The sequence below is a fragment of the Sorex fumeus genome, unplaced genomic scaffold (genome assembly GCF_029834395.1).
Source record: "Sorex fumeus unplaced genomic scaffold, SorFum_2.1 ptg000009l, whole genome shotgun sequence".
Classification (NCBI taxonomy): Eukaryota; Metazoa; Chordata; class Mammalia; order Eulipotyphla; family Soricidae; genus Sorex; species Sorex fumeus.
In genome coordinates, this window is record NW_026606066.1 from 32,229,973 (window position 1) to 32,242,943 (window position 12,971).

The following is a 12,971-nucleotide window of genomic DNA, read 5'->3' on the forward strand; positions in this document are numbered from 1 at the left end:
TGCAGTACCAGGGATCAAACTTAGGGCTCCAGTATGCAAAGCAAGTGCTCAAACCTATTGTGCTATCTCACTGGCCAAAGGTTTATAACCTTGAAGAGCAAAAGTGCTGCTGATAACAATAGTAACAGATAACACCTGTATGCCACCGTATTTTTTTTTTTGATTTTGTAAAATGAAAAGCAACCTGCATTTTAGTTGATTAAAATAATGCTATTAAAATGTGTAATTCATATCAATGTTATATACCAACCAGCCGCTTATTTAACCAGTCCATGTGATCATAAGTGAGACTCCCACCAAAATCTTCTGTTAACTGGCATGGTTCTATGTAACGAGTCAATTTATTGGCAGACACTAAAATAACCTAGGAAAAGAGATAAGAGGCATAAAGCAAGAGACACAGTTAATAAAAATTTGAATATAATTAATAAGGCAGTAAAACTAGGTAAAACCATATTATACCGGTTTCAATATGATGATATATTTCCATTTATTTAATACAATAGTACTTAATTCAATGAGCTACGGCTAAGAATTAAGCTACCATAAACCATTTTTTTATAATACCATATTTTAAAGTATCAGCATAGAAGCCAAACAGCTAAAATTCATAGGTACACTGGTCTCCCGGCAGAAAACTTTGGCGCATGATGTTATGATCACTCAGGGTCACACACTTCAGTTTTGGTGCTTTTGTACATTCTTGTCATAGTGCTCACTCGCAGTCTCTGTGGCATTTATACACAGAATTGCCAGGGGTCAGACTCCTGGCCCTAGAACTTGCATATATCTTAGTTGCAGTGCAACCTGCATTTATCTCAACAACAGCAGAAGGAAGCAGAAAGGTAAAAACAAAGTTTAGGATTAAAACATTGCCATTTTCAAATGTAGGAAAATGACAAGAGTGGGGCTAGCTGAGTCCTTCCCCTGTAAAAGCTGGGCAGCTTCACCCAGACCCCAGAGCTGCCACCATGTCAATTATCCAACTTCACCACTTCATGATTAATCTCTGCAGAGATGCCAAATCGATGGAAATCCTTGTGGAAAAAACAGTCTTATGATAGAGGAGCAGATTTCAAAAGTCAGGCCTGACAAAGGTGATATATTTTCAGAAGTGAAAACCTCTGTTTCAGGCTAAAACCTCTAGGGTCTTATGGGAGTGTGTGCAGGCAGCCTCCTTCTTACCTCCCATACTTTCAGAACCCCTAGCAGCAACACTCACACCCCATGGTAACTGCCATGTAAACTCATAGGCCCAACTGTACAGATCTTGGAGTTCCTCAAGTACATGTTCCCATAAGTGGCTGTGTGATACCTCCAAATTCCACAATACTAATATCCCAGTAGAAGCACACCAAATTGGATGGGGAAAAAACATAGAAGTCAACTAAGCTCAATAAAGAAAAAAAAAAAAAACACTGAAGCTAAACTAGCAACAAAGAGCTTTGTAAACCCTTAGACATGGACTTAAAGACCCCATAGTGAAATATAACAATTTTTACAAATTTTCTTTTTTTAATACTTTTTGGATCACATCCAAAAAGTACTCAGGGGTTACTCCTGGCTCTGCACTCAGGAATTACTCCTGGCGGTGCTTGGAGGAACATATGGGATGCCGGGGATTGAACAGGAGTTGGCCGCATGCAAGACAAACATCCTACCCACTGTACTATCACCCCGGCCTCTACAAATTTTCTTTTACTGATTTTTTTTAAGTAATTCCATTAGTCATTCAGTTGTGAAACAAAATATAAAATAAATTACTTTGTGCCTACTAAGGGCATAGGCTTGGTGAGAAGGGGGATGGGAAACTTGGAACAATGGTGGAGGGAAGGTCACAATGGTGGTGGAATTAGTGTTGGAACACTGAATGCCAAAGACAACTGTATTATGAACAACTCTGTAAACCACGATGTTTAAATAAAGTAATAAGAAAAAGAAAAAATGAGACCAGGAGCTCAGTTCAATTATTTCAAAATTTTACAAATATTTATAGGTTTTGGTAATAAAAATAATTTTACTTCATACAATGATATATCAGCAGAGAATTTTCATGTGGCTTGAAATTTAGCAGGATATACTAAAATGATAAGCCCAAAGGAAGAGTAAATCTACTAACAAAAATTAATTACATATTTAAAGGTTCTCTAATATTCCTCTGGTTATATATTAACCCTCGAGAACATCATGCGACGACTGGAATGGGAAGGAATGGGAGTGAAGATAGATGGTCGGCAACTACACCACCTCCGCTTTGCTGATGACATTGTTTTAATAACACCAAACATCAGCCAAGCGGCACAAATGCTGGCCGACTTTGACCGTGAGTGTGGAAAGGTAGGACTACAGCTGAATCTTACGAAGACAATGTTTATGAGAAACAGCCTTGTTCCTGATGCCCCACTCGCTGTCAACGGAACGACCATCTCCGAATGCAACAGCTATGTGTACCTAGGTCGAGAGGTCAACATGACAAATGACCTGGCACCCGAGCTGCGCAGGAGGAAGAGAGCGGCTTGGAACGCCTTCAAGAGCGTCGAAGAAATAGCTAAGAGGACAAGAGGACGAAGAACCTCCGGCTCCGGGCACATCTCTTTGATTCCACTGTTCTTCCTGCATTAACATATGCCTCAGAGACCTGGGCCCTACGCAAACAGGATGAGAACACTATTCAGATCTCTCAAAGAAGAATAGAAAGAGCTATGCTTGGAATATCACGTTTCACTCAAATGAGAGAAAGAATCCGGAGTTCTGACATCCGTCGACGATCAAGAATCAGGGACGCTGTCTCATTTGCCAAGGTGTCGAAAATCACATGGGCTGGTCACATAATGAGATTTAAAGACGACCGCTGGACTAGAGCTGTTACCGACTGGATTCCACGGGATGTCAAAAGACCGCGTGGCCGCCCACCTACCAGATGGTCAGACTTCTTCGTCAAGATCATGAACGATCGGTTTGAGGCCCTTCATGTTCCGGAGCGAACAGATGCCATTGGGCTACACTAGCACGCGACAGGGACAAATGGAGACGTCACTGGCGCCCGCTGGAGCAAATCGACGACTAACGGGAAGTTAAGTGATTAAGTGATTAAGTGAAAGTTACATTTGAAAACAACAATGTTTTAATCCTAAACTTGGTTTTTACCCTTCTGCTTCCTTCTGCTGTTGTTGAGATAAATGCAGGTTGTACTGCAACTGGGATATATGCAAGTTCTGGGGCAAGGAATCTGACCCCTGGCAAGTCTGTGTGTGAATAGCACAGAGATTGCGAGTGAGCACTATAACAAGAATGTACATAAGCACCAGAACTAAAGTGTGTGACCCTGGGTGACCATAACATCGAAAACAACAATGGGAAACGAAAAGGAAATATAAATCAATCTTTCATAATGCCTTTCTTAATTTTCTAATGAAACAAAGAAAGAAAAGAAAAGTAGTGGACATGGAAAAATTTTGTGCCGTCAACTATATGAACCTAGAAGTAACGGACAGAAGTCTATAATTAGTATTCTTAATCCAAAATAACAAGACAAACCAAAACACAATCAACGAAGTAAAATGAGATTCCTTCTAATTTTAGCAATCATATAATTAGTGGTAACTTCAGTACTATTCTAAGGTTCTGTTAATGAAGAAAGCAAATGATTAAGACAAAATGTTTGAATTCTTTTTTTTTTTTTTGAGGATTTTGTTATTTCTGTTGTTGTCTGTTTTGTTTTCAGGCCATAAGCAGCAATTCTCAAGGGTAACTCCTGTCTCTGCGCTCAGGAGTTACCCCTGCTGATGTTCAGGGGACTCTATAGGATGCCAAGGATTAAACCCTGGTCAGCACGTGCAAGGCAAATGCCCTACCAGCTGTACTATATCTCCAGCTCGTTGAATTCTGTCTTTTATAAAAAGGAATTCTTGACAAAGAAAGGGGAGAAAGTTATGCATGATCCCTTATTTGGAAAGATCAGTTTAAACTCATGGGTTTTCTCCTCTTTTTTTGTTGTTTTTACTTGTTTGTATTCAGTTTGTTTCACCTTCAATAAAATTACACATACTTACAAACAACATATCGACAAGCCAGACACAGTAACAACAAAGTCTCCAATGGAGACGTTACTGGGCCCGCTTGAGCAAATCGATGATCAACGGGAGGGCCTTTTACAAACAACATTTTCTAGTTCCATCAGAAGACTTGGAAATAATGTCAATTCTATAGTAAGATACTACCCTACCATTCACACTATTATCTCCAAAAAAACACTTTCCACAAAAAGGGATCAAGGCTCCTTGGAAAAATAGCCAATTCCATGTCTAGGGCTGGAAACAAGCACGATGAACCTCAATGAGATATCAAGAAAGGGTGTGCTAAAAGGCTTCCACTAGACAAATGACGACGATTTTCATATCAATTATAATAAATGCCATGGATTGAAACATGAAGTACATTAATGAATTAATTCAATGAGCTGATAGGTATGTCACTAATACAATGAGCTCATAGGAATACATACAAAATAAACAAACTTTCACTATTTATCCTAAGTAGAACTGCCATTGAACTGTCAGATCAGTAAATGAAAGGCAATATACCCTTTAAATAAACTGTGCCATTAGGTAAACAAAAAGAAGGTGAGTCTCTGAACACCGAGTGTTACAGTTAGTAAATGAAGACAGAATAATGTTATTACTTAGTAATAATAAAATAACAATACATAGAATAATAAGGGATATAGAAACCATATGTCAATCCTAACATCACAAAAAAAGAAGAGAATCAACTATCATGAGCCTTGTCCTTGAGGATCACATAACCATTCATTAATAGCTTTGGAGAAAAAAGGCAAATCTGAAGCATAAAATCAAATCAACAACATAAATACAACCATCAACTTATGAAAACACAGAGATTTAAAAAGCAGAGGAATATGTGAAACTACATCAAGGGGATGCTTTGCCGCAATACACAGACTACTAACAAAAACCTCCAACACTTTTAAAGAACAAAAAACCCTGGACTTATCAAGGGGATAAAAATGTGTAAGAAAAACCGTGAAATTTGACTAAAAGACTTCATTTAATGGACAAACTCAGAATCCATTTAGGAAATCATTTCCCTAATAAGAACCCCAAGGTCAGCACAATCCCTTGGGAAAACCCAAGCATAGTACTGTTCGATTTTCTCGAGTGGGCCCAGTAACATCTCCATTGGAAACTTTGTTGTTACTGTGTCTAGCATATGGAATACATCACGGGGAGCTTGCCAGACAATGAGTGATGCAAACCTGCAGATCACAATTACAATGACATCAATGTTATACATTAAAGATACTTGCTGATTGCGACTTAAATATTTTGTACATAATCACTGTCTGTCACTGTCCTCCTGTTGTTGATGAACAATTTGCTCAAGTGGGCCCAGTAACATCTCCATTGTGAGACTTGTTACTGTGTTTGGCATATTGAATACGTCACAGGGAGCTTGCCAGGTTTGCCATGCGGGCAAGATACTCTCGGTAGCTTGCTGGGCTCTCTGAGAGGGGCGGAGGAATCGAACTCGGGTTAACCTTGTTGGCTGCGTGCAACGCAAATGCCCTATCCGCTGTGCTAGCTATCGCTCCAGCCCATTTTGTACATAGTGCCTATGTTAATTTGTAAAGAATGGTCCTCATGATGGGGGAAGGGGGAGTATCATGCCTAAATTATATAAATAAGCCAAACCGCCCCTTGCAGGTAGGAGTGGGAGTCTGTAGAGGCTATTTTTCTGCCTGGACAGTCAATGTCTCATTCTTTGTGACCAACTCTGCAGGACTGAGCTAATGGTGCTGGTGCAATCAACTGGTGGTGATGATCCCTTACAAAATCCCACATGCAGTTATGAAAGAAATACATATTTTTGCTGTGCATATGCTGCCAAACCGCATGTATCGCCCACATCTTCCCTCCCGAGATGTGCATTTTCAGAACTCCATACAGTAATGCAGGAATGTGTGCTGCAGCTCTTGCTGCTTTTGAAGACGCCTGTGTTCTCTCTCCAGTATATTACTCTCTCTCTTTCTCTCCCTTACTCAAAACTTCCAAACAACACCCGTTTTTACTTCAAAAAAATGAGAAAGAAATACATATTCTTTCAAGCAAATATAAAATAGTTTTAAAGCCTCAGTAAATTTCAAGCAACGCCTTCTTGTGCCACAGCAGACTTAAAATAGAAATCAAAATTCAATTCAAAAAATCAAATTAAAAAACCCAATAGACTTGAAAAGGAATCAATCTGAACTTTAAAAAAATACAATGAGATTCCTAAGTGGAGTCTTTTCTCAAAAGGACTCCAATAGCTTCAATAAATCAAATAAATCCCACATATCCAACTGAAATTCTATGACAGTGTTGGCTGTCCCCCAAATGATATTATTTTCAATGGTCAGTTAGGAATCACCAGGTTAGCACTAGAGGCAGTATGACCCGTCATCTCATAAAGGATTCAAAATAATTCACTTCTGTGTCTACTGTAACTTTCTAGTTCCAGAAAGTCTTTTATTTAGTACAGCTACCGGGTGCTTCTTCCTACTTTGCTCTTTCTGTTTTGAGGCGACCAAATCTACCCATGCTCGGGGCTTACTCTTGGTTCTGTGCCAGTGATCACTTCTACTACAGCTCAAGGTACCACATGTGATACCAGGGATCAAACCTGGATGCGCTGCGTAAAAGGGAAGTGTCTTCACCCTTGTCTCCTGCCTCCCCATGGTGCTCCTTTCTATCTGTTGGAGTGGATAATTAACTTGAATTATCTATGTTGATTTGCTCGATCTATAAAGATCTTGCTGTCTATATGTTGAATATAGACAGCAAGATCTTTATAAAATTTACTCACCGAGGGACCAGAGACACAGCACAGGGATTAAGGCACATGCCTACTATGAGGCCAACCCCAATTCAACTTTCAGCATCACAGTCCTATGAGTATTACCAGGCTTAGCCTTGGAGGCCCCCTACGCAGTCAGCTGTGGTTCAGAGGCCAGGAGCCTTGCCTTAAGGTGGCCCTGGTATTCCCCAGAGTCTGAGGAGCCCCACACACTTGGAAACTCTCCCACTGAACCACTCACGGGTCAGTTTGTTAAGAATTGCCAGGTCAAGAATCCTCAACCCTGAGGAGAAACGTTAGAGACCCCTTACTCATGCTAAAAAAAATAAAACAATTCAGTTAAATTTTAACACAACCAACAAATATATACACATAATTAGAACTGTGATACAAATAAATCTGCAAGCATACACATGCTTTATATATAAATATATGAATAGGCAAAATGATATTATTTGTACCTAATACTTAAACCCTTTAGAATACTATCAATTATAAATTGAAGCCAACATGCTCTTTTATATTAAGGAACTATTATACATTTTAAGGCATAGTAAAAATAATGGGTAATGTTTTTTACAAAAGGAGTCTGTTTTTTGGAGATACATAGTAAAATATTTATAGATGAATGGAAAATTCTTTATTTCTTTCACACTAACATCCCCAATCTTTCTTGGGGAAAGTGAATAGAAGTAGGTGTGGGTGTTAGAAATGTTAAAAGGATACAAAGTTACTTATTTTGTCCATTTGTGTATGATAACAACTTTTATAATAAAAATATTTTAAAATTAAACATAAAACAATTTTAAAAATCTTCCCCCAAAGAAAACACCAGGTCCAGAAAGAATATAAAAGGGTTTTTAAAAACAATGACCATATCATTTCCGTCTTAAATCTTTCCTGAGAATAGAAAGTCAGAGAAAATTCCCAAGTCATTTCATCAGACTAGAATAACACCAATAACCAAAGACAATGTGAGAAAAGAAAAGATCATAAGAACTTATGCACATCAAATATTAGTCTAAAGAATTAGCAAAGTTGGATAGCTGCAAGAATTTTATATACTGCAACTGGGTTTTTTAATTAGACTCCTTCTGTGAAAGCAATTTGACATTATCTTGAAATTTTAAATATTTCCATAAACTGTGCCTAGATATTCTATTTTAAAAAATCTTATATATGTTTACCAAGAGACTCCAGAATGTTTGTAGAACTTCATTCTTAATGGCAAGAAAAAATGAAAATGATCAAAATGTCCACCAACAAGAGAATAAGTAAATTGTTTTTTATTTATACAATGTAAGAATATTCAGCAGCGAGACAGAATCAACTACATCTGCTGCAATTCATGCATAAATTTTTCACACAGAATGACAAGTGAGAAACAACAAATCAGTGAGGATTCAAATAACAATTCCATTTTTATAAAACTGAAAGATACATGAAGCTAAATATATTGTTTAGGGATAAATACTCTCCCTAAATGATAACTATAGATATAAAAGAACAATAAAAATAAAGACTCCCCATTTTTTTCTTAACATTTAAAATTTTAAAAATATAGTTGGACACATACATAATGAATAGAAAGGATATACAAACACAGCTAAATAAGGGGTTAAAAGGCCAGGTGAATGAGAACAAGGGCGAGCATTATTTCAAGGTCAAGATATTTGGGTTCCCAATTTTTTACTGACCTTCATGTGCTCATTATATTTTTAGAGAATATGTACCAAATACACTATTCAAAAACTAAAACCAGAAAGGGATCAAGAGAAAAAGGCAAAGACTAACAGGAAAGGCACAACCTGATCTTGACCTCAGGAGTGAAGAAAGTGAAACCCTCAGAGAAAGCAAGTCAGGATGCTAGAGAGAGAACAAAGGAAAATAGAGACAGGATGATGACAGCAAAGCTGAGCAATTTGACAAGTTTTTTTCCACTTAAAACATGAGAGAAATAAGATACAGCACATCAAATTATATTTTTAATTTAACAACAGCAAACTTATAGTATGCCTAGCTATTCTAAAAGGCAATTTAATGTTATCTCCTGTGAAGAGTTCAGTATTTCTCAATTTTACTGTTTTCCTATCACTGTCACTGTCCTCCCGTTGTTCATTGATTTGCTCGAGTGGGCCAGTAACGTCTCCATTGAGAGACTTGTTACTGTGTCTGGCATATCAAGTACATCACCGGTAGCTTGCCAGGCTTTGCCATGCGGGCGAGATAGCCTCCGTAGCTTGCCAGGCTCTCTGAGAGGAGCGGAGGAATCAAACCCAGGACCTAACGTACAAATAAACAACTTGGAATGAAAAGGACCCAGAAAACAATTGTCTTCTAGTGAAAAAAAAAAGGTCACAAAGAGCTTTATTCTCTTTTCAACTCAACTTCAGTTCTTAGAGCTAGGCATGATGTTCATCATGAAACAATTAAGCGGAGTTAGGTTACAGAAGCCATTTTTCATCTGCCACTGGATTCTGGTTGTTATCAAGACAGACACTTCCTTATAAGAAAGTGTAAGCCATCAGATCCAAGGGAGGCGATCTTCTTTCAAAAACAAATGTTGAGAGGGTAAGGAAGATCACACAAAGATTAGTGCACATGTTTTATATGCATGAGACCCTGATGTGGTCCTGGTACCTTACAGCCTCCAGAGCACTGTGTCCCAGGAGGTGCCTGAGTAGGGCTGAGCATAGTGTCACAGGTCATACTAGCAGCACCACATGCTCCATTTCTCGCACTCAACCCTGGCTTAGTGATGCCCAGATTGGTCCCCTGAGCACTGCTTGAGAGCCTCCCTGCCAAAAATTAAATGAAGTTTCAAAGACAGCTAGCAATCTATTAACTAAATATATGCTAGCAATAAAACTAAGAAATATGATTTTTTTCCTGAGGGAATAAAGTATTTGCTAAATTGAATGTTAATTCACATCTGAAAAGATAACATTTCAGAGCTTGCACTCCTGAAAAGACAATAGAATAGGAAACACAGTAAGTGTAAAAAGAATGTTCTTTTGGCTCTTTTGTTGTGTCTTATTTGTCATAGTATTCTACTGTATTATTTTAAAAGTATCACTTAAAAGGTTCCTCTCACAGCATTTATGTTACAGCACTGCGACTTGATTTTTAATAATGTGTTATGCATTTATATAACAATAATTATTTAATAAAAAAATACATTTATTAGAGGTATTATCTGCTAGAAGTATAGCACTGGACATCATATAAGGATTAAAAAAATAGGTTTTCAACAAGAAAACTGCCTTTTGCTTTCACAGTATTCCATAGTGTAACATTTTAATAAAAAGAAATAGATGACTTTTCTGATTTGTTCATAAAGCTTTTGTTAAAAACTCTCTAAATAAATCTGAATGTTTGACCCTTCTGGTCATGACCACAGAGGAGCAAAGATTTTACTAAAGTGCCCCAAGTGATTTCCAAAACCTTTTCCTATAACAATGGTGTCATAATTAAACACCATTCAATTATAATTCGAAGGATAGAGAGTGAAAAGTCAATTATTCCAGGTCTATGCCTTAATCCTGTCACATATTCATTGACTTTGTAAAAGTCAATTTAAAGCAATTCATTCCAGCCTTATTTCCCAATCTGTCTAAGAGATCAACAACAATGAATTACCCATGACATCTGTTAGTTCTAAAGAAACAAGAGTTCCAGTGAATTGAAATTCTTTACTTTTACGTTGGGCCAGATCTCAAATCTATTACCTCTCTTGCCCAGGGAAGAGTACTTGTCATGTTCTACCCACTGTAATTCAACAGTAAATCTCTCCCTCCACTGTGTGTGTGTGTGTGTGTGTGTGTGTGTGGTGTGTATGTGTGGTTCAAATGAAGTTTCAAAACAGCTAGCAATCTATTAACTAAATATATGCTAGCAATAAAACTAGGTAAAGGTAAGGTAAAGGCCCTCCCGTTGATCATCGATTTGCTCGAGCGGGCCCAGTAACGTCTCCATTGGAGACTTTGTTGTTACTGTGTCTGGTATATCGAATACGTCACGGGGAGCTTGCCAGGCTCTGCCGTGCAGGCGAGATTCTCTCGGTAGCTTGCCAGGCTCTCCGAGAGGGGCGGAGGAATCGAACTCGGGTCGGCCGTGTTGGCTGCGTGCAAGGCAAACGCCCTACCACTGTGCTATCGCTCCAGCCATAAAACTAAGAAATATGCATTTCTTCCTGAGAAAAGTATTTTCTAATATGTTTGTGCATGTGCAAGCAAGTGTGTGTTGTGTATATAATATCTTTTTACACTTTGTTTCTAAATTATTTAAAATCACTGATGACAGATTTCATGTTGAATGAGTAAATGGGAAACCATGCAGTAATGTACTTAGATATAGGAAAAGTTTATTGAAACCCAATTATTTCTCTTAAAAGCGTTTGTTTGCCTAAAATCAACATAAATGTAAATAACAAATGGCAGAGCTGGGTTCGATTCCTCTGCCACTCTCGGAGAGCCCAGCAAGCTACCGAGAGTATCTTGCCCACACAGCAGAGCCTGACAAGCTCCCCTTGACATATTCAATATGCCAAACACAGTAACAAGTCTCACAATGTTACTGGGCCCGCTCCAGCAAATGGATAACAATGGGAGGACAGCGCTACAGTGCTACATTTGTATGACATAAAATAATTTAAGTGCATAATGTTGCTAGAAAGCAGGCTTTGCACAGAGAAAAAGCTGCCAGATTATTTCTATTATGATTTACCTACACATAAGATATGTTAATAAAGAAATCTAAGAGTTATAGACATCACATGAAATTCTCTTTATCTGTCATTTGAAGACATTTTATATAATCCATATCGTATAAAATTAACTGCTCAGTGAAAACAGAAGATCTGCTATGAGAATACAAAGAACTGCATAAATACCAAAGATATCTCAAAACTAAATGATAAGCTGGCTTAAAAAAAAGCAATAGTTTGAAAAATCAAGACTCAGATTTGTAATATTTCAAAGAACAATTCAGGGAATGTCCACTACAGTTCAGTCTCCTTTGTGATAATTCAATTTTCCTTCAGTGTGTGACAGAGAAGTGGCAGAAGCACTGCAATGTAGCACTGTCCTCCCGTTATTCATCAATTTGCTTGGGCGGGCCCCGTAATGTCTCCATTGTGAGACTCGTTGTTACTGTGTTTGGCATATCGAATACTTCAGGGGTAGCTTGCCAGGCTTTGCCGTGCTGGCGAGATACTCTAGTTAACTTGCCAGGCTCTCCCAGAGGGGTGGAGGAATCGCAGAAGAATGGAACCTGGCTTGACTGGCCGGCCGTCCTCACGCAGGCAAGGCAAATGCCCTACAGCTGTGCTATCGCTCCGACCCTAGTGGCAGAAGATGCTTACAAAATAGAATAGTTGTTTGTATTTCATTCAATTTTATTAGATAATGAAGGGGAAAAGTATTAAAGAGTTTACACTTTGCTGGTGGTGAAGGTACAGTAATTACACCAAAACCCAACCCTTTTGGAAAACAGTATGGACGATTCTCAAAAAATTAGAATTTGATCTCCCAGTAGACCCAGCTATAGCACTCCTGGGAATATACCCCAGAGAGGCAAAAAGGTATAGTTGAAGTGACATCTGCAATTGTTTGTTCATTGCAGCACTCTTAACAATAGCCAGAATCTGGAAAAAACCTGAGTGCCCTAGAGCAGATGACTGGTTAAAGAAACTTTGGTACATTTACACAATGGAGTACTATGTAGCTGTTAGAAAAGATGAAGTTATGAAATTTACATACAAGTGGTACTACATGGAAAGTATCATGTTAAGCGAAATGAGTCAGAAAGAGCGGGATAGACACAGAAAGATTGCATTCATCTGGGGAACATAAAGCAACAAAAAGGGAGACTAACACCCAGGAATGGCTGAGATTAGTACCAGGAATTTTGCTCCATAACTTGAAGGCCAGCTACACATGGTAGGTGAAAAGGAAGCTCAGATAGAGAAGAGAGCACCAAATAAAGGGTGTTGTGCGGACCCTCCCAGGGTGGGAGAAGCATGCTAAAAGTAGTCTATAGACCAAACACGATTGCCACTCAATGCCTCTCTTGCAAAACACAGTACCCAAAAGAAGAGAGAGAGAACAAGGAGGAATGCC

General features: G+C 38.4%; 1 protein-coding gene across 1 annotated transcript in view; it reads right to left on the reverse strand.

Annotated features, from left to right (window-relative positions):
* Positions 1-12,971, reverse strand: part of SESTD1 (SEC14 and spectrin domain containing 1) — a 79,329-nt gene that overhangs the window by 39,057 nt on the left and 27,301 nt on the right. The window contains exon 5 of the mRNA XM_056110213.1: positions 251-364. Within this exon, the coding sequence (XP_055966188.1) occupies positions 251-364 (114 nt within the window). The remainder of the gene's footprint in view (positions 1-250; positions 365-12,971) is intronic.